General features: G+C 36.8%; 1 protein-coding gene and 1 pseudogene across 1 annotated transcript; both read left to right on the top strand.

The window, feature by feature from the left end:
* Positions 6,007–16,169, top strand: LOC109709672. The gene is made up of 14 exons (XM_020231997.1): positions 6,007–6,139; positions 6,671–6,743; positions 6,822–6,955; positions 7,083–7,373; positions 7,771–9,071; positions 9,408–9,811; positions 9,896–11,619; positions 11,704–11,864; positions 12,681–12,841; positions 13,362–13,522; positions 14,138–14,833; positions 14,950–15,098; positions 15,191–15,286; positions 15,679–16,169. Exons 1-11 carry the CDS (start codon positions 6,050–6,052, stop codon positions 14,327–14,329), a joined length of 4,692 nt encoding a protein of 1,563 aa, XP_020087586.1. The 5' UTR covers positions 6,007–6,049; the 3' UTR covers positions 14,330–14,833; positions 14,950–15,098; positions 15,191–15,286; positions 15,679–16,169.
* Positions 20,220–23,339, top strand: LOC109709193 (annotated as a pseudogene).

The following is a 23,493-nucleotide window of genomic DNA, read 5'->3' as shown; positions in this document are numbered from 1 at the left end:
ACCTTCTATGTTGGTGATACGGTGTTCTTAATATTTAAGAATGCAAATGAATTCGGATTGATAGAACTTCCGTCCGATCCTAATCAGTAAGTAAGAATAAAAAATATAGAAAAATATAATTTGTCTCGAATTCGTTTCGAATCCGTCAAATAAATAAAGCGAAAAATGAAAGATCCGTTTCTTTCTCCAATCTGTCCTGATCCCTTAAAAATCCGCCCGTCCGATCCGTTCCGAATGGGCCGTAAGGGATAGCCAAAAAAAAAATAAAAAATAATCTGTTCCGAATCCGTCCCGTCTCTACAAAAAAATAAAGCGGAAGGTAGAGAAATCCTTCCGCCTCCGAATACGTCCCATTTGCATCCTATTATTTTCTAAGGAGAATTGTTTATATATTTCTGAAAAAATTTCGACTTTCTGGTTTATTCCTCTTAAAAGGCTAATATTAAAAATAACATTTTTATGTTCCAACCTAATCTATTAATGAACTCTATTATTTCTGTAAAATTACAATTTTGTCCTTTTAAATATATTTTTCTATCATCACCGACTTTTCTTATATATCCTATTTTGCTTTTTGGTATTTTCAAATATACCCTTCTATCATCACAATATTTCTTATTTGCCCTTAAGTTAGGACAAAAGTGGCATTTTAATTTTTTTGAACTGTGGTAAATATTTAATTCATGTTTAATTCAAGTTAACTTAACGGGTGATAAGCGATAACTGTATGAGTTTTTTGAAATAACGGAGGAACATATAAGGAATATATTGAAAAGAAAAAAAAAGTAAATAAAATATTTTTGAAATTTTGATTGGTATATAAGGTAATTATCCCTATTTTCTAACCAATCAAATAAATTTTTTTATTAAGGTTGCGGAAATAGCCACGTGGGCACAGGTTTTGGCGAGAAGTTGCTTTGTGGGCCATTATGATTGTGGTGCTGAAAAAAGAAATAATCATAAATTTTATAAAAGTCTATTGTCTAAAATCAACAGGGGCAAAAAAATTTTCTGTATTTTTAAATAAAATCATAGAAAATAAACAGTAACTATTTATCAACACACCGACTGTCTCTAGAGCAAGTGGCAAAGGATTTGATGGTTGATACCCGAAATCCAAGTTCGAATCCTAGTTAATTCATATTTCCAGCCATGTTTATTTCTAAATGAAATAAATGAACTCTCTCAAAAATATATATATATATATATATATATATATATATATATATCAACACGACTTAAATGATCACAATATATTTCTTTTGTATTTTCTCAATACACCAACGCAATCACATACGAAGGTTGAAAAAATTTTAAAATTTGATTATAACTTTATATGATTAAACAGATTAATCTAATAAAAAAACTAAATAATATATTAAAAATAAAATAATATGTATTATAAATAATAAAATAGTTAAATATTATATGTATCACTTTCAAATTTAAATTTAAAATAGACAAAACTTTGCTTCTCCAACTTAGCCACGAGCTTTGACAAGTCTATAATGATAACTAAAGATATTTAAAAATAAAAAAATAAGAAATAGAAAAAGAGCAAGAAGAAAACACCATTATCAAAATAGTGTTATTTTATTCCATAAGAAACATAATTAACATTACCAAAATAAAAAAATTAAGGACGGTTTGACAATTTTAGAAATTAAAAATATAATTTAATAATTCGTTGTATTAGATTGGTGCCTTCATAATTTTTTTCTTTATTTTTTATTATTTGATTAAAATACTGTATTTTTTATTAGAATAAAAAAAACCTATTTAATATGGAAAAAAACACCTAAACAATGGAATTGAATTGAGATTCAATAATTTTCATATATAAGTGCCATGAAAGGCTATAATTAGATAGTTTTAGTGATCTATGAGAAGGACAGTGTGGTATAGTTCATATAGAGAAAGAAAATTTAAATAAATAAAAAAAATTAATACTTTTTAAATGTACAAGGTACTCTCATAAATTATATGGTTAAATTAAACATTTTGTTTTAAACTATGTGGCTGGTGATATTTTAGTTTTCAATTTTTAATTTATTATGTTAATAATATAATATTTTAATTATTACATACTATACTGTGTGTCATTAAGTATAGTACTGGTGTAACTGTATATCATCTTTTAATCAATCAAGCTGTGTTTTAAGACTTAGTAGAATAATTAAAAATAAATTAAAAATTATAATAAATTAAAGTTTGAAATAATATAATTATCTATACTATAGGACTGATAAAATTAGGGGGCATTTGGTTCGTCGGAAAAGTGTAGAAAATATTTTCCATTTTTTTTTTCATGAAACAAAACATCTCTATTTTTTTAAATTTTCTGTCCATTTGGTTTCAAAAAATTAGCTTTTTTGAAAAAAAAATCAAAATTTATGACAAATTAATATTCTTTTGAATTTTTAGAAAAATCAAAATACTGTTTTTCAAAAATTTTGAAAAGAGATTTTTTAAAAAAAAACTAGATTTTTTAAGAACCAAACAGACCAAAAACTNTATATATATATATATATATGAAGAGTTGGACTGGGCTATTATTAGTAGCAAAATCCCATTGTTGCTATTAGTTTTTTAACCTTTTGATCAACTCTTTTCATTATTTCTAACCATTGGATTAAATACTACAACCCAGTGGGGACCACTCAACCCTAGGGGAACCGCTCAACTCTAACCGACTAATATCATCTTGACCCTATAATTTTTCATCCAAGGATTAACAACTCGATAGCAAAAAAAATGTTTTACTATTAATAGTATTCCAACCTAATTCTATATATGAAAAGGTTTTTCTTTTTTCTTTTTTCAAGTTTTTGGAGATGTATTGACTAGTCTCTTGAACTCTGGCGAGACATTGCCCAAATATGCGCAGACCAAGGACGATCATAGTAAACCACTAAAGACGTGCGAGAACAAAGATGAAAACGAGCCCAAATCGAAATAAAGTAAAAAAAAAGCAAGTGACCGTTGTCGAAGCCGAGGAGGAGAAGGACGAGACAGAACTGTCGAGGATGGGCGCGCTAAGGTTCGTTGATGCGGTTCGTGGTCAGTCAAGCGACCACAAGCTTTACTAAGGATGAAATTGCGGGGTAATAAGCCGGTATTTATTCAAGTTTCAAAGGACACGTGCCGGCTTCCAATTCGGTGGCGTCTGCTGTTTGCTGTGTTGCGGCTTCAACGACGCGGATCCGACAAAACCCCCACGTGTTGTTCCGTCGACACCGCACCCGCCTTTAAAAGCAGGACAGCCCAAAAAGCCCACCAACCCCCCCGGGAAAATTCGCCCCCCTTTCCATCCTAATCAGTTGGAAGCAACAGCGAAATGACTCTTTTGCCCCTAATTATATGGCCTCTGAGTCTCTGACAACTCTCCTGGAGGGCATTTTGGTCATAATAGTCCTCGACGCCTCTTTGTTACATTAGTAAGAAACTAAGAATCTATGGTTAACTGTATTTTTCTAACACTGACCGTCCTTAGTGCAAGTGGCAAAAAGACTTGATAGTTGGTATCCGAGATTCAAGTTCGAATTCTCGTTGATTCACATTTCTAGCTAAATTTATTTCTAAATGAAATAAACGAAGCGAGTAGCGTGTTATCTATCTCTTAAAAAAAAAACTGTATTTTTCTAACGAATCATAACAGCACGAGTATATTTGGAAATGATAGAAATTCCTAAAATTCTACGCATCAGGTTTTTTTTTAAAAAAAAAAATTAAACTAGGAATGTTTATAAATAATTTATGAAAATTTTATATGAACTAATTTTTTATTTTTTTTTAGAGATAGATAGCAAGCACGCTGCCCGCTTCGTTTATTTCATTTAGAAATAAACTTAGCTGGAAATTAACTAAATATTTATGATAATTGTTAATAGTTACATGTGTAGTAAATTTTCCATAGTACTCTTTGAAGAGTACAACTGAAACTCACGCATTTTGTCACACCTGTTTTACTACCGAGTCCTATAATTCAATGGTGCAGTTACTTCTATCGTTCCGTGCCCGTGTGCAAAATTTATTTTACGTATATAATTAATGTAACAAAATATGGTCCCTAATCTAGATTACCAAAACGCATAAAGTTTTACAACAAAAACTTGGCCTACCAAATTGATCATTCTTATTACAAGTGACGAAAAAGCTTAACGCCTCATATTTTTAGCTAATTTTTTAATAGAAAATAAATAAAATGATAGCATCTTACATTTAAATTAATTTGTTTCATACATAATAAATTAGCAGGTGAAGTTATGAAATTATTGTAATTGTAATGTACGCATGTCTGTTTCATCGAAACTGAACTTTGGGCTGAAGTAGAGCTCGACGAAAATTATTATTTTTTTCTACTATTTATTTTGTAGCTATAGAAATAAAGTTTTTTTTAGTTCTTTTGTTTGTTTTATAAAAAGTGAACGATGTAAAATATAGTTTATACATAAATAATAATTTATAATATAATAAATAAAAATAATTATAATATAATTAAAAAAATTAATTTATAACAACTAAAATATTTTTATCTATAAATCTATAATAAATGATAATAATACAACTATAAAATTATAAAGTAAAAAAATATAAATAATTAATTAATCAATTTTTACCATATTTTAAATGTACAGACTAAAGGGAACAGATACTAAATCATAACTAATCAAATTTTATCATGTTTTAAATATGCAAACTAAATAAAAGAGTAATTAGTACCGTAATTAAATATATTTAAATATAATTATAAGCATCACTGATTATATTATTATATTATTTTTTTACATTTATTCACTATAATTAACTTCGGCCTGTAATCTATTTTGGACAATCCGAGTTTCAACCGTTTTTTTATAACAGTGGAATAAATAATAAAAATAATTATTTACAACTGAAAATAATTTCCACTTAAATAAATAGGCCCTAAAGCTCTCTATAGTCGAATGGCAATGTCCCCAGCAAAGGTGACACGTGTTGGAAATTTAGCGGCTGGATCGTTGATCAAGCGTCCGATAAGATTTTGCGAACAGTGTATGAGACTCGCACACGCCACCAATCCGGCCCCCTGCCACGTGGCCCCACACGGCAAGACGGCGCCACACCCGCATCGCACATCCGCGTTCAAACAGGAGATACCAATTCTGGCCACGTGTCAATTTTCTATTGGGTACTATGGAATTTGGGATGGAAAGAACTGCTGTAGATCCCCAACAGCCGAAGCGGAACAAGAAAATAAAATTAACGAAAAATAAAAGAAAAAAGGAAAAATTATTTATTAAAAATCCATGGATAGAGTTCACCACGTCATCCGTAGACCAACTCTAATATCCTTCGAATCTCCTCTACTTCCCCCAAAAAAAAAAAAAATTTATAAGTTTTTATAAAATTGAGATTAACTAGACGGAGTCGATTTTTGGAAGGACCAAAATGGAGGGTGGATCTCGCGGAGGTCCATGGATGACGCGGTGAACGTGGTCCATGCAAGGATTCGGTGTAGTGCCCATACAATGCACAAGGAAATAAGAGAAGGAACGTGATAACGAATTAATTTATTTTCCATTTTTTTGTCTCTCTCCTCTCTCTCTCTCTCTCTTTCTCTTTCTCTCTCTTCCTCTCTCCGCGGCGGTAGAACGCCACGAGGCCCACAGCGAGGAAGACGCAATAAAAGAAGGGAAAAGATCGCGGCTGGGGAAACCCTCGATCGATCGATCGGTCGCTCGCTCGATCGCGCCCCCCTTCTCCCTCGCCAATCGCGATCTCGTGATCGATCTCGCACCGATCGATAGCGCGAAATCGGGCCCCGGATCTCCGGGACTCGTCGGCGAGAGCTCGATCGCGGGGCTCCGCCGATCGGGAGGCGGTTCAAGGGTTTGCGTTGGAGAAGACGAAGAAAACCGATTGGGGAGTTTGGGTAGGAGTTTGGGATTGAAGGGTTTGGTGGGGGTGGGGGTGGGGGTNGGGAAGGAGGGGGGGTTGGATGTTGTCGGTGGGGAGGAGGGAGGATGGGAGAGAGGGGTTAGGGTTGGGGTTTGGTGGGGGAGAGGAGATGGAGGAGAACGAGCTCGAGGAGGGCGAGGCGTGCTCCGGACCGGAGGAGGTCTCCTGCGTCGACCCGGACGTCGCCCTTTCGTACCTCGTAAGGCCTTCTCAAAATTTTGATCTTTTGGCACTATTATTACCCGAAAGATTTGATTTTGTCGTTCGATAAACACATAACTTGATGCATCTGATGAATACGGCTCTTAGTGTTCGTTGCGTCGATTTGTCGGTTGCTGGTGGTGTTCATTTACTGGTCACAATTTACAGGATTTGGCCTAATTGCGGAAACATTGGTTTCAACTGAGAGATATACTGGAACTCTATTCTTTTGTTGTTTTGATAATTTCTCCACATATAGTTTTGTTTTAGGGAGGGATCAGCCTTTGAAATTGCATGTTCTCTGAGATCATAGTTTCCTTTCGGGCCCGATTAGTAAGGTTTGATCATCAGTGCGGAAGTTAGTTATTACTAGCACCTTCTTTTGCCTGCACAAAATTAGCAAGTATGTGCACAAAGTAAAATAAAGTTAGGTGTTTGCAATGCATATGGATTGCACGTGTATACTAATCAAACGGAATGTGGTCGAGAATATTGTCCCTTACGGAACGTGATTGCGTTTTTCTCTCAGGATGAAAAACTTCAGGATGTATTGGGACATTTCCAGAAAGACTTTGAGGGCGGAGTCTCCGCTGAGAACTTGGGTAAGAGTTAGAACAGGAAAAAGAAGCTACTTCAAATAGTTTGTCAGATAATAATGGTGATTAGTTATTTGTTAATAGGGCCAAAATTTGGAGGATATGGCTCATTTTTGCCCACTTACCAGCGTTCACCTTTAACTTTGCCCCAACCGAGAAGCCCACATAAAATACCAAATCACAATGGTTCAAGATCTCCTTACAACCTGGCGTCGGAGGTAGATTTGTTTATATTTTGAATTTATATTTTGTAATGCTTAGTCCTATAAAATTGTCCTTTTATCATAAGATTCATATACACCACCCAAGTTATGGTGTTGAAATTTGCTTGTTCTATCCTGCCAGAGTGCATCTATTTCTAGAAACAACATATCTTCTACGGAAAATTCGGGGAAAAAGGATAATGGGGAGTCTGCTCCAAGTAGATCTGTTAATACTAGTGACCAGAAGTCATTGAAAGTTCGCATCAGAGTGGGCTCTGATAACGCTTTGGCAAGAAATAATGCTGCTATTTACAGTGGTTTGGGCCTTGATATTTCTCCTTCTTCCTCGCTGGACGATAGTGCTGAGGGGAGCGGGGAGCTTTCTCCTGATTTTGGAGACATGGATGATGAATCGCCCCGGACAATTCTTGAGGTAAATCTTCGCCACTTATTGGTTCCTCCGTTGATATAGCATGTAGCATATGTATGCTATCCTGATATTCAGACCAATCCCTGAACTTCTTGCATAAACACTGTCCCTCACCACAGGACTTATTATGAAATAACCAGTTTAACACTTTTTAATTTCACCGATGCACAAAGTCGTTTTCAGAAGGGTAAATGGTGATTTGCATGATAAACTTGGTCCTTTTAGCAGGCAAGGATGGAATCTTAGTATATGAGAAAGTTTAGGGGCTGAAGTGTTAAGTGAAAAGTTCAAAGGCTAAGTTGCAATATCAGGATAGCGCAGGGAGTATCCAAATGTTTACCCAATTTATTTCCCGAGCTTTAAGTAGCTTATATATTTCTTTCTATTTGCTGTTAAACAGATGATGACGTGCTTTTCTGTTCCTGGTGGGTTTTTAGTCTCTCCACTTCAAGGAAATGTGCTGCAATTGGCAGAAAAAGCGACAAATTTCTTAAAAAAGTCTAAAACAAGCACAGTTTTTAAGAATATTTCTAAACCATGTGAACGCCTAAATGATTTAACTCTCCCAGCAAAAGATGCCAAAGGCCATGCACCAAAGAAGACAAAGCCTGATGAAAAGAAAGGGGGGTATGTTGGTGTGAGGAATTCAAATTGCTTAGATGACATAAGCACAACTCTGAATAGAGATATTGATGCCAAACTTTCCGTTGAAGGAGAGGAGATTTCTTCTGAGTTGGCTGATGAATCAGCAAAGGGTGCCAGTGGGATGTTAGGTCGCTCGAAGGAAATGGAAAGTGCTTCTGGCAAAAGCAGGATAAGCACCTCTGAATTACCAAAAAATAAATTGGAATTCATGAGCGTCATGGACGGAAAGGGGGCAGACAATCCGGAAGATGGGGATGCTTATTTAAAGGGGAAATTGAACTCAAAAATAAGCAAAGTAGTTAAAGCATCGGAAGGAATCACAGATAGCCACAAAGATTCTCGGATTGATATCCAAAGAGAAAACAAAGTAGTACAGAAATATGGTGATACAGCTAAAGTTGATTCTGAGATGTATTATGGTAGGAAGGATCAAACTTACAGAACTATTTCATGTGAACAAGATGGAGAAAAGGTCATGCAAGGAAAGGAGGAATTTTTTGACATACAAGGTAAACAGGAGGGAAGTCAGATGAATGGTAAATCATCAGTTGAGTTCTTGAAGGACAACCAGGGTGTTCAGTCCTCTAAAGCAGTAAAAGAAAAGAAGAAAAGCTCTCATGCAGGAACTGATCAGTCTGAAAAGCAGCCTAAAGTTAAATACCGTAAAGAGATGAGTGGTGACTTCTTGAAAGAATCTCATGGAGGTGTCATGAGTGGTGCATTGGAGAATGAAAGTAATCTGCGAGATTCACAGCAAAAAAGTAAGCCAAAATCCATGGAGGCTGAAAATGTGAAGGAAGTCATGCATGGGGAAACATCAAGGGACTGGTTAAGCAGTAGAAAGATTGATAATAATTCAATATCTAAGGAATTTGATAATAGGCTAATACAAAATGCTTCAACTGCTATAGAGGCAATTGCTCCGGCCCCTGCTCCTGTTGTAATTGAGGAACATTGGGTATGCTGCGATATATGTCAAAAATGGCGTCTATTACCTTATGGGACCAACCCAGATCATCTTCCAAAAAAGTGGCAGTGTAGCTTGCTTAACTGGCTGTAAGTTTTTCTCTGAAGTGCACTTGAGTTATGACAGCTTATGCTTAATCATTTTTGTCTTTTTCCCCTATGCGCTTGCTATTTCTCTATGCATATTAATTGTAGGTGTTATTAGTTAACTATGTTTACATTTTATGTCTAATGACATCTGAAATTTAGGAGGTACATTTATGGAATTCTATTATCTTGTTGCTGTTTCAGAATTTCTGAAATTCTTGGTCTTTTGTGGTTTTGTTGCCATTGACTCATCATTGTTCGAATTATAAGTACCGCAGTTAAAAGTGCTTTTGCAGCACATAAACTGTCCTCGTTTTAATATTTGAAACTCTTTTATAGACCTGGAATGAATAGTTGCAACATAAGCGAGGAAGAGACAACAAAAGCTCTGAATGCATTGTACATGGTTCCAGCCCCTGAAAGTGCTGTTGTTTTAGATGCTCGTCATGATCTTCCTGCTTCAAGCGTAACTATGGCCGGTGCTCAACCGTCTAATCAAAGAAGTGAACATAATATGCTGTCAATGGGCACATCTGTGAGGAAGAAATATGGCCCCAAGGATGGAATACCCAATCAGTCAAGCCTAATGCAGGTTTCAAATTCTCTGAAAAAGAACCCTCAGGTCTCTATGAAAAACAGCAAAACTGCCGTGGGTCTTGAGAGCAAGTCGTTGGACTTCACCCAAGAGAAGGAAAAGCCCAGGCCCAAGAAGCACAAGAACCTGGAAATTCATCCAGATGGAGGTGCCCTTAGTTGCTTTTCTTCATGCATTTTGTCTTATACTTCTTTCAACATTGTCGTTAACTATTTGTTTTACCTTGCAACAGGAGATCTAATTGAAAAGAGTAGAAAGCATTCAAAATTGAAGAGCAAAAGAGTGGTTGATCAAGATGATATCAGAGCATCTAAAAAAGTTAAGAAAGAAGACCTGCACAAATCTGCTGATGATTGGCACCCAGACTTAAATCTAGACAAAGAGACAGTTCCAATTGCAAGTACTGTTCCGTCGACTAAACAAATGGCAAGATCTTCACAGAAGTATGGTGATGTTGTTTCTAAAGGCCATCTATCTACATCTTCAAAGAGGTTAAAATATGGAGACCAAATTTTATCGAATAGGGAGAACGTAGACTTCTTTAGCAGTTCCGACATTGAAAGATCTGGAAATAAGCCAGAGCCTTCTGCAAAGAAGAGGAAAGTGAAAGAGTGGCAGGAGAGTCAACGCAATGTGGATGATCACGTTGGCAGCCAGCAGCTTTTGGACAGCCATATTGTTGCTAATGAAGCCTCATTTGTGAGAAAGGTCTCAAAGGAAAAGTCATCAAAAGTTGCGAGGTCTGAAGTAAAGGGGACCATGGAGGCCATGGACTCTTCTTTGAAGAGGGAAATGGCTTATGCGCAGGCTTCTGCAGGAGCAGCTACGTCGAGCTCTTCGAAAGTTTCCGGCTCCTTCAAAAGTAAAGTTAATGTTCAGGAACAAAGAGGCTCTCCAGTAGAGTCAGTTTCTTCATCCCCATTTAGAGTTTCTAATGCTGAGAAGATCTTTGACAAAAACTCCATCATGAAGGATGAAGCTATGAATGTTGTTTCCTGTAAAGTGGGTAACCCAAAAAGATGGTCAGATGGCGAATTACATTTGAAAAGGGCTTCCCATGATGATCTGCTACCCTCCGAGACTGAAAAGATAAAAGTTGTAGGTGGATTAGATATCAATAGCAGCTACGTTCATGAAACCCCAGATAAAAGGCATGCTCAGGATTTTGATAAGACGAATAATAATAGAAGAACAGATGGTATGAGTCATCAAAAGTCGGGGAAAAGTTCTTTTTCACGTTCCAAGGACAAACTTAGAAACTATAAATCTGATGTTGACAAAGGTAATTTTGAAGTTTCTGGAACCTTAAAAGAAAAGGTGGATGATGTTAGGGAGAAAGATCAGCATGATTTACTGCAGAAACGTGAGCATATGGGGAACTATTATGGTGTAGGTAGAAGGGATAATCACTTGAATTCTGGAACCCAAGAAAGTTTGGAGGAATATAGGCCTTCCATGCGTTCTAAGCAGCACAAGGATTTTGACTCAAGAGCTGCTTTTACAGAAGCAAAAGGTGGTAATTCTGACGTGCATGAAGACCTGAAAATAAAACCATCTTTCCGAGATGAAAAATTATCAATTGATTTGCTTTCGGATCAAAATGGTCAAGCAGAATTACCATCTGTAACAGACAAGTTGCAACCTAGAGCAAATAAACAAGAAGAACAAACCCGCTTTTCTCAAATGGCCTGCTCACCTGTCAAGGCTAGTAGAGCAGAACTATATTCCACTGATGTTGTAAATTCTGATTCATCAAAAGGGGCCAAACAATCAAGAAAGCCTGACATTCCAAATGGAAAGCCTGGTACTCTAAATGGAGTTCAACATAACAGTTTGAGGCAAGCGTTACTTAATGGTCAGGATTCTTCAAGTCCACTTAGGAAGGATGGCCATTCTGCTGCAGCTATTGTCTTGAAAGAAGCTCGAGATTTGAAGCATAGAGCTAATCGTTTGAAGGTTGACATTGTCTTCTCGTGAATTAATTAACTGTCTATCTTGAACTTTCCCTTAACAAAAGATTGAGCATGTGACATTTTGCAGATTGAAGGAAAGGAACGAGAAGGTAGGGGCCTATATTTTGAGGCCGCCTTAAAATTTTTACATGTTGCTTCTCTTTGGGAGCCCCTTAGTTTTGATAGCTCGAAGCAAGGAGATACAGCTCAATCCATGCAGATGTACTCAGAAACTGCAAAACTTTGCGAGTAAGTTATAAAATTTACTCTGTTCAACATGATTTGTAAATAAGTTAACAGTAAACCTAGTAATTTCACTATTACAAACTGCAAGTACTATATAACATATACAACAATGCAGAATGTTAGCATGAATAAACTCCTGTGTTTTATTAGCCTAAAAGTCTAGTACTTTGTTATTTGGCTGAAAGCAACTGACAGTCTCGCAACTTGCGGTTCAATTTTAATACTGTATTTAGTTGTTAGATGATCGAACATATATATGTGTAATTTTTTGCCAGTATTCTCTGCATACTTGCTGCTTTATGTTCCGGCTGATTGGTTAGTCCTAGGATGTGTGAGCATATCAGCAACAAGTACCATTTAGGAACCCACTCAGTGGCAGTTCTTTCTTTTTGCTAAATAAAATCTATATGATGCTTGAAATGAGAGCCTCCTTTTCAGTTAAAACACTTGAATGTTGGAACAAGTAGTAGTGTTCAATCCCTTGATAACCTATACTACAAGATTGAATGGAAGTTCTTAACATGTTGCTTGATGACTTACTCTAGAAGATTGAGAATCTTGATGTATCAAGAAAATTGTCGAGGATGTACTAATATTTGATGGAGAGAATCTGGGTTTATAACTTTTTTCACACACTTCCTGTAGAAGGATAGGATGGTATGCTCATATTTACATTTTTACAGTGATATGCTATTATTTACAATCTTGTCTTACAGTAGAAAAATACCCAAACAATTTTTCTAGAGGTTGCTTGTTTGTGGTTATGTGCACATCTAATGTGTTCAACAATGGGCATACTTGGCTCTGTTGCTTTTGCAGGTTTTGTGCTCATGAATATGAGCGATGCAAGGAAATGGCTGCTGCTGCTTTAGCATATAAGTGTGTTGAAGTGGCCTATATGAAGGCTGCATACTACAAATATCCTGGTGCAAGCAAAGATCGACATGAATTGCAAGCTGCCCTACAAATGGTTACACTAGGTTAGTTGAATATTCATCATTTCTTGAGATTTTTCGTATTGTTTGTGTTTGTTCTCAGTTACGGGCCCCTAAGTATTGTTTGTTGCTCTAGAATGGTAGTGGATACTGCTTTATCTCTAATCATTGTATCAGTTGTGGTACTAGATCGGCAAAAAGCTGTGATTGTAGAAAACTGGGGAGTGGATCTGCAAACAATGATGCAAGTTGAATGTTTCAGCCTCGAACTTTAACTGCATCACACCAGAATGTTAACCGCAAATAATGATTCGCCAAAAGAATTGTCATTGTCTTTAGGTTTTTATATAGAAAAGTTTTGTTTTATTATGTATAAAAAGTATTTCTAGTAACAAGAACAATGATGCAGTATCTCAGGTTGTACATGTTCTGTTGGCTTTCCGTATTTGTTTCTTTGTATACTTGCTAGAATGTGTCACTGCATTCGTTTCTTTGTATACTTCCTACAATGTGTCACCGCTTTTCCCATTGACTTACTTCTCTCTGCTATCTGTTATTTTTGCAGGAGAGTCTCCATCATCCTCTGCTTCAGATGTAGATAATTTAAATAACCAGTGTACAGCAAGTAAGGCTGCTTCTGCTGCCAAGGGTGTAAATTCTCCTCAAGTTGCTGGCAATCATGTAGCTACTCGTAACCATCACAATCTGATCCGGTTGCTTGCTTATGTAAGTTGCTCTATTTAATTTTTATATGGTCCAAGATACATCTATATCATTTAAAACTTTTGGTAATACAACAATAGTTCGTTTTTTATGCGAAGTGGCTGATTTCAGTTCTTTTTCGTTCTGGGCTGTGCTAAGTCAAGCTCATAATATAAATATCTTGCATGAACCATCGAAGAGCTATTTTTTGGAAGTTTCCTTTTCTTTGCTTGGTTTCTATTTGATCTAGCTTTCCGGAATGTCTTCTATATTTTGAGAAGCTTTAGCTAGGTGTTTGGCAAACTAAATATCTGGAGCTTTTTCTCTGGTAGGAAAGCTACAATGAGTTTTTGTGCCCCAATAGTAGAAGCTTCATTTTGAAGCTACTTCTCCCGCTATTAATAGGGGGTTCTGATAGAAAAACTGTTAGTACTTCTTCAATTAACTCTTCCCAAGAAAGCGCTTGCTGCAAAAGCCCTGCAAGGCCAAGCAAGCATTTGAGCTCATTGTCCTGCACTATCGTCATCCTCTCTGTTATTCCTATGAAAGGCAATTTTAATTATGTAGTGCAATTTTATTGATTGTTTTGGTTACTGGATACTTCAGAATTGATTCATCGTTGAATTAATCTGATTGCAGACAAATGATCTGAATTGTGCATTCGAAGCTACTAGAAAATCACAGGCTGCTATTGCTGCGGCTATTGCCAGCAATGAAAAGGATGGGGCTGACAGCATCATCTCCATAAGAGAAGTTATCGATTTCAATTTCCACAATGTTAAAGGGCTACTGCAGCGTGTACGCCTTTCACTGGAGTCCATCACTAGATAAGCTTTTGAAAAGATTGAGGAAACATGAACCCTGTGAATAGAAGCTGTAGGATATTTCTCTCGTTGCTTCTTGCCTCTCCTATTCGCTGCACAGTGAGGCAAAATGTGGAATTTCGTTTAATTTCACTTCTTTAAGAGGTTGGGCTTCAGCGGCGAACTTCCTGTAAAAATGTACATAGAGATGGGTGTTTAATATCTAGAAAGTATTCTTTGCGGCCCTCAATAAAATGAATTATAGCATGGATAAAGTGATATCAGAGATGCTGAAAGTGAAATGGTTTGACTATAGACAGGATGTGTGAAGATCACACCACAAGCGAGGTTGTATAAGTCTCTTCAGTACGAGTATAAACTTTTGGCAACTGTATATATATTATCCTCATGGGAAGTGATGCACAAAGTAATAACCAATTATGTTCTGTTAAGCTCATTTTGTTCCTACATGAGATGTATCACCACAAAGAAATATTTATGGAGTTGTGCGAAATTGACTTTGGAGATTATGGTATGTGATGTCCTCCCTATTTCATAAGATTTCTCATATAAGAAAGCTTATTTTCATTTGCAGATATTATAACTGAATCCATTGTTGACTAACTGATCCTCATTTATGTTTTGTAGGTTGTTTTCTCCATTCTGGGAGACATGATCAATATATTAAGCGGTTGTGTCTGAGAGAAACTTGTGGCAGCCTGTAAATATTACGTATAACATTGTCCCTTTTATGTTATTATCCATTAATAGTTGCGGTTCTAATACTCTCCGAACAGGTATATATTTTCCCCGAACAGTATCTGCAATGTAGTGCCTTATCTTTCAGTTCTGTATGTTGACAGCTTATCTCCTATAATGTGCGGAACAGGGTGGAGGAAGCCAGTTAAAATCTCAATTATGATGCTAATAAAAGCTAGAGTACTACTTTCACTGTCTCATTGGCGCTGCGTCAACATCACAACAGGTAAAAGTTCCTACGATACTGTTTATATGAAACAATTTTTTAGAAAGCATCACCGTATAAGTTCACATTGACATGCTAGGTAAAAGTTCCTACGATACTGTTTATATGAAACAATTTTTTAGAAAGCATCACCGTATAAGTTCACATTGACATGCTAGCTTAATAGGAATCTTTTAATATGATCATGTAGTAGTGGTACAGTATAGGCCGCATGATGAAAAGGGAAAAAACAAAAAGAATAGCTGTGCGAATTGAATCCTTGTCGTATTGTTCACTATTTTATACGGTTGCTACGTCTTAATACTAGTAGGATAGCATCTTATTTTGGTTTTTTCAAATGAATCGTGAACGCGAACTAGAAAATCTTATTCATTTTTGACCAAATTTGACAGCCGCTGATTGCACATTGCTTCGCTGTTTTCGGATTGGCATAGTGAGTTTCTGCTAGCGAAAGATGTAGAGAGCACGGATTTGTGTGGATTAAGCACAAATAGGCGATCTCGTTACGACACTTCTGAAGCGGACTACCTTCACCAATGATGTACATAAACGTTAATGAATCGGATCAATTCACATTTACAATAGAACAATCCAGGCACTGCGTTAGTTTATTTCCAACTATAGACGGTTTGCATGTAAAATTGTATTGCTTTCTCTTGAGCTTTACGAGAAGTTTTAAGTTTAATTTTGGTTCTCACCATTTAGGAGTGTTACAGGCAGAACAGTTTTAGCATATTATATGGAGTATTTGTAGCTCTCCATTGAATCGAGGCCTAGGCATTTTCGTTGCTTTATTCCTTGTTGTTGCTTCTTAGAACAGAAAAATTACTATTCCACTACTAAACCGCGGAATTTAATGTGTACAAAGCCTGCTTTATTTGTCCATCAAGTGTTGTCATATTGTATAATAAAGCTCATAATAATCATAAGACAAATTTAGGGCTATTATAATTTTATTAATTAGTCGAAATGTATTCATGTAATTTCGTCTAATTTTATTATTGACGCTACACCCGAATGCGAATGCTTAACGTCTGATCGGTAGAACTTCCTGATGCAGAAGATCATATTTTGGCATCATTTATAAAAAAGTTTATCGAACTTTGGTAGAAAATATTATATTAATCAATCAATCAATCAATCAATCAAAAGGGGGAAGAATTAATGGACGGTGGAGGATACTGCAGAGGAAAGAACGGCTCAAAATGCAGTGAGATTCAAAGATCCCACGTAAGCTTTAGCATTTAGCACCCACTCCTTCACTCGGTCACGCCTCTTTGTATCCACATAACCATTTGGGCCCTCACTTTTTCTTTTTCTTTTTTCCTTTTACTATTATTACAATTATTATTTTTTATTTTCTTTGTGTTGTGTTGTTGACCAGTCTCTTCACCTGCCCCACTAATGTCCTTCCATAGTAGTAGTAAGTGGAAGCTGGTTATTTATTTAGTTATTTATTTATATATCCACGTTTCTATATATATATATATTTTGTTAAGATATTTATGGTTATTTCCTTCAATTGTTGGACTACAATTCCTTGTTAAACTAAGATAACAAATCATCTACGTTGAAATGGTGTTTTTGCTCCATGAGTTAGTGAGGTATCATCTTCGAAATTTTATTAATGAAGAGTTATAACAGTCGAAGACCCGTATAAATTAATGCCTACTAATTAAAGTGAAGTTAAAGTACAAATTATATTAATGAGAAATCATAAAAGAGTGAAAGGTCGCTAAGCCACCTGAATTAATGCCTGCTAATTAATTAAAGGTGAGTTAAGGTACTTACACTAAAGCAAGGAAATGCACTTAATTCGGATCCTATAGCTCAAAAATACACCATGAGACATCGTAATTAAGAAGCAACGAGATATGGTAAAAGATACCAAAATACGAGCAACGCTATGCCTACGCCCTATAATATTTATATATAAAGTTTATATCCTAGTCTCTTTGTGCCTCACATTTATTCACGGTTGAGCTCTTGGATTCACCAATTCGAGGGTGCAAGATATACACCTCTATGGAGTATATAAACAGCATTTTCCTATAAAAAATATTATATATAGAACTAGGTTAATATACTATTAATAGCACCTAAGTTATTGGTGCTACCAAATTTTTCACCATTAGATTAGGAGATGTGCGGTTAGGATAATATGACCTCTCTAGGGTTGAGTGGCTGGTTGGTTAAATAATATGATCTAGCTGGTGAAAATGATCAAAATGATAGATCTAACGGTAGAAAACTTGATAGCACCAAGTGCTTCGTGCTATTAATAGCATAGTAGCTGGACTATATATATATATATATATATATATATATATATATGCTAGAGCTACTATCCTATTAATAGGATAGGAGCACTTGTCCTATCAAAATGTTCTTGATGANATATTTTACATCTCATATGTGTATCCTAGTATTTACAATTTTTTTTTGAATATTTAGTTGAAATTTTTTAATAAAAAAGTAGAATATAAAGTATTTTGAATGAACGAGATGTAAAATGTGTACCTAGTTCTGAGATGTACATATGAATAGCATTGTTTTTTTTTTTTTTCCTTGTCTTTTCTGAATTGTTGCATAATAAATAAATATGCAAAAGCACCAAACATGCAACACCATCAGTTGATCACGGAAAAAAACTTCAATCGGAGCTCCCCCTAATGATACCTTGTTTAGTAACCTTAATTTGTCACTATGTGTTACTTTTAGCTTTATTGAGAAATTATAATTCTTTCCTTTAAAGTCGAAATATTTTTGAGAATTTTATTATTAAGAATATATCTCAACGAATTATTGAATAGAGATAAAAATTTATAGGTGATAGTAGATCAGGAAGTTCCTCAACAAAGTGTGTTTGGTGAGCTTGAGGTTTTATATGTCCATCACTAAGTCTTGTCGGGGGCTTGCAAACAGCTGTTTCCAATTGGGCTTTGGTTTTGAGTTTTTATTTTGAGGGGTTAATTACACCAGCCGTCCCCAACCTTTCCAGCAATTTTTATTTGGGTCCTCAACCTTTTTTTTTTTTGCAATTGAGTTCCTAATCTCTTTATTTCATTTCAATTAAGTCTCATCCGTTAAATAAGTGTTAAAATTGACGAAAAATGCCACGTCAGCACCATGTCAATGCCATAGAGGCGTCATGTCGGCGTCACGGTGGCGTTGTGTCAGCGGATTGCAAAAGAAAGATTGGGGATCCCACGGTGACGCCATGTCAGCGTCGTTCAATTTGGCCCCTAACCTTTCTTTTTTTTGCAATCCGCCGACACAACGTCACCGTGGCGCTGACATGGCGTCTCCGTCGTGCTGACATGGTGCCGACGTGGTATTTTTCGTCAATTTTAACACATATTTAACGGCTGAGACTTAATTGAAATGAAACCAAGAGATTAGAAACTCAATTGCAAAAAAAAAAAGAAGATTGGGAATCCAGGTGAAAATTGGTGGAAAGGTTGGGGACTACTAGTGTAATTAACCCTATTTTGTGAGAGAGAGAGAGAGAGAGAGAGAGTGGGTAGATTATCTTACTGGAAGGGTCAGGGTGAGATCCCAAATCTACTTTCTCCTCAAAGATTCCTCCTCTGCATGCCATTAACTCCACCACCACCACCACCACCACTACTAGCATTTGCTTTTTTGATTCCATGACCAACACCATCTCTGTTGTCAAATTATGTACAATCACTGTCATTGAGATCTTGCTCTCTACTAGCCATAGACTGGGGACCGAGGCTTCTGCTCTCCTACAATGTAAAATAATAATTCTGTCTCTAATACCGACTGTCTCTAGAGCAAGCGACAAAAGACTTATGGTTGGTATTCAAGATTCAAGTTTGAATCCTAGTTGATTCACATTTCCAGCTAAGTTTATTTCTAAATGAAATAAACGAAACAGGTAGCGTGAGGTTACCTCTCTCTCAAAACCAAAAAAAAAAAAAAAAAAAAAAAAAAAAAAAAAAAAAAAAAAAAAACCCTCCCCCAATCACGCTTTGAANGAGATTTTCACTTTCCCACATAACTATCTTCTTATTAATCAAGAAAGGATTTTCAGACACGGATAATCATTCTTAATAGCCTGGTACCAACTGTATATTTTAAAGGGCTAGAGTCACATTTCAACAATATTAGTTATGATCTTTGCTCGATCTCCTAAGCAAGAAAGGATCACAGTCTATGAGTACTAAGTTATATATCCGGTCTGGTAGCTTGCTGGTGGCTTATATGGGAGGCAAGGGACGGTGTGATATTTAGTAAGATCCAGCTCAATCAACTAGCTAATAGCAGTCTATAAGATTAAACATTTATTTGATCGTCGGGAGTTGTCTCTGTCTACAGATCGACGTTGTTGTAACTAGTAGTATTTCTTTTTCACACACTCCGAGACTTATGTTGCCTCATCTATATTACTCAGTACATCTTTCTAATGAATGAAACAAATAACCTGCTATTCTTTTCTTGATCAAAGAAAGAAAAAAATTATTTAAGAGGTCCAACTACTAGCTCAGTTTGTAAGTACTCTTCCTAAGATGTCTCAGATGGATTTACATGATTGCTAATAAATTAATCTGACAAGAAAAAAGAAAAAGAAAAAAGAAGCCCCTACACAGCACTCCACCATACTTGACCCAAAAAAAAAAACAGAAAAGAAAAGAAGAAAAGAATCAACTTGCTGAGCCACCACGCACACGCATGCACTCTCCCCATAATTACACCAATTGACCAAAACCACGCCCACCCAATGACTCCTCGATCCCAAACCGGAGAGCAAAATTAATTATGTAGTCATGTAATTTATTTTGCATACAAATTTTAAAAATTTAACTTTAATTTAAAATTTTTATTCGAATGTTAATACCTTCTCAAATAATAAATATAGAACAGCCACAACAAATTTGAATAAACTTTCCAACCAATTTTTTTTGTTTTTTTTGTTTTTTTTTGTCCCAAACCAATTAAATTTAAAAGTGAAATGAACGGGCGAAACCAATTAAACCTCCTTTTTACCTATATATATATATATATATACACGTGAAGTTTCCTCCAATATTCCCAAGGACCAAAGTACACACTTTGTTATCAGCAGTAGCGCCTATCTCAGAGCACAAATCTTAAAGCTCTTGCTCTTTTGATCGATGGCGCCGGTGCTGTGCGGCGAGAGCCCCGCGGCCGTCAGGATCGGGCACGTGGAGGACATCCAGGAGCTCCGTCGGGTCAGTCCCGCGTTCGTGCCCGAGAGGTACGTCCGCGCCCCCGAGGAGCGCCCTGCTGCTGTTGCTGCGGCAGCGGTGGTGGGGCCCGGAGACGTCCCCGTCATCGACATGTCGAAGCTGGGATCCAAATGGCACGCCGCCGATGAGCTGCAGAAGCTTGCCGCCGCCTGCAAGGAGTGGGGCTTCTTCCAGGTATATATATATATATATATATAAAATTTTATCTATCATCACCTGTCATCATTATCTCAACCTTACATCTCTTCATCCAATAGCTAAAAAATACTCAAAAACACCAATCCCTCGGTACTTGTAAGAGTATTCTAGCTCAACTCTCTCTCTCTATATATATATAATTGTATTAGTTTTTAACCGTTAATTAAATCTACTATTTTGATTATTTTTTACTATTGAATTAATACTATTTTACTAATAATTATTAAACTCTAGAAAGACCGCCACTCAATTTTGGATCGAGGATCACTCTCATTTCAATTCTATAAGTTTTTCTCGAAAGGTTAAAAACTGGATAGCAAAAAGATCAAAATATTATTAACAGTATTCTAGGCAATCTCTCTCGCTATACTTACATATAATTGGCTTACAGAATTATTATGATAGGTAAAACTCTCTCATGCAATTAATATCACAGTATATACTCACTTGTTATAACTGTAGTATATACTTTTCCTATGCTGAAGTTTACAGTTTGCAAGATATTATTCTGAAACAAAATTTGTAAGTAGTTTCGATCTGTTATCTTTTCTAAGTTTAATATAAATTACGAATGTTTTAGTTCGACACAAAAAGTAAATTATAGAATGCGAGCAAGCATAGAACTCTTATAATATGGTCATCTCTTATTGTAACTTTGTTTCCTATGTGAGAGACAAACTCAAGAGAATTAATGAGTTGTTTAAATGTGCATACCTGTATATATATATATATATATATATATATATATATAGGTCGTGAACCACGGTGTGGAGAAGTGGCTGATGGATGGCATGGAGAAGGTGGCGCGGGAGTTCTTCATGCTTCCTTTGGAAGAAAAGGAGAAGTATCCGATGGCGCCGGGCACGATTCAGGGCTACGGCCACGCCTTCGTCTTCTCAGAGGACCAGAAACTCGACTGGTGCAACATGCTCGCTCTCGGGGTGGCGCCTCCCTTCATCAGAAACCCTAGCCTCTGGCCTACAAACCCTGCTCACTTCAGGTGCTCTCTTTGTATAAACAGCTTTATTATTACCACACCAGCAACACATAAGCACAGCGCGTTATTGTGACACCCCAATAATCCCACATCAGATGGGAAAGAGGTTGTCATTGGGTTTATAAGAGACTTAGACACTAGTAATAATAACTGGGCTTAAACATTTTGGGCCGGTGGTTGGGCCCAACGAGTTATTGTTGCTAGTGGGCTGGGTCGTTACATTTGGTATCAGAGCCGGTTCACCAACTGGACATGTGTGGTGAATCTCGACTGAGCCAGAGTTTGGATGACGGGCTAGCGAGACGAGTCCCACATCACTTGGTGATCTTGGGCTGTGTATGTGATTGGACTAACGAGGACGTCAGGGCCTTAATGCAGGAGAAGTTTGTGAGTCCCACATCGGATGGGAAAGAGGTTGTCACGAGTTATTGTTGCTAGTGGGCTGGATCGTTACAGTTATCCTAGTTGATGATGTAAAAGTTCGAAATGAACGTCCATGATAAACGAAAAGCACAAGAATCTCAATCAATAACATTATCAACTCATCTTCACTGCAGCGAGACGCTAGAGATGTACTCCGCGGGAATAAGAAACCTATGCGAGAGCCTGCTGATCGTGATTGCGGAGACGCTGGGGCTGGCGCCGAACACGTTCGGGGGCATGTTCGGGGAGGCGGTGCAGGCGGTCGGACGGCAGCGCGCTCACCGTGCTGCAGCAGGACGCTGCCTGCGCCGGCCTGCAGATCCTCAAGGACGGCACCTGGGTGCCGGTAAACCCGATCCCCAACGCACTAGTGATCAACATTGGAGACACCATTGAGGTACAAATATATATATATATATATATATATATATATATATATATATATTCTAGCAAATGATTAACTTTAGCGCACACATTTTTGACTTATAGAACAGTGTTTGGTTGGAGAATAAAATGAATTCGTTGAGCAGAACACCTCTTGATGTAGCCAAACACGGTAAAAGTAAATGTTTTTTTTTTCACTGTGATCGCTTCAGAAATGGTCAAACCAAACTATCATTATTCACTAATTATTACTGGGCCAGATCAAACATTGCGTAACTAACACCAAAAATCAAAATTAGATGGAAATGCCCCATGATTTTGTTGCTCAATGAAGCGAAACAATAACAACACAGGTGGTGACGAATGGGAGGTACAAGAGCGTGGAGCACAGGGCGGTGACCAACGAGGAGAGGGACAGGCTCTCCGTGGTCACGTTCTACGCGCCCAGCTATGACGTGGAGGTGGGCCCCCTCGCCGAGCTGGTGCACCGGGACCAGCGCTGCATGTACAAGAGGTACAACCACGGCGACTACAGCCGCCACTACGTCACCAACAAGCTGCAGGGGAAGAAGACTCTGGAGTTTGCTAAGATTCAGGTTAACTAATAGTAACGATCCAATTGTTTATGTGTTGCTATAATAATTTCATAAATTAGCGGTCTTTGAAGTAGCCAATGTACAAAGTATATACCATACACCTGATAAAATCTTAAATATGTGCGTGTATACTGTGGTGGGGTGGGGTACGTGTGACGTATTTATATAGTCTGTGGAGATTGAATAGATACAATGGTGGTAACTGGACATTTAAGTGATTCTCTGTTGGCAATTGGGTTCAAATTTTTTTGTATAACATAAAAAAGCTGTAGTGGATGGTATCAAGCTCATCTAAGGGCCTGTTTGGTTGGCATAGCTCTTGAAACACCCCTACGTGATTCAAAAAGCTACACGCACTCGATAAACAAAATG

This window comes from Ananas comosus, linkage group 4 (assembly GCF_001540865.1).
Source record: "Ananas comosus cultivar F153 linkage group 4, ASM154086v1, whole genome shotgun sequence".
Taxonomy (NCBI): domain Eukaryota; kingdom Viridiplantae; phylum Streptophyta; class Magnoliopsida; order Poales; family Bromeliaceae; genus Ananas; species Ananas comosus.
Note: the sequence above shows the minus strand (reverse complement) of the source record. Positions and strands in the feature narration are given on the sequence as shown.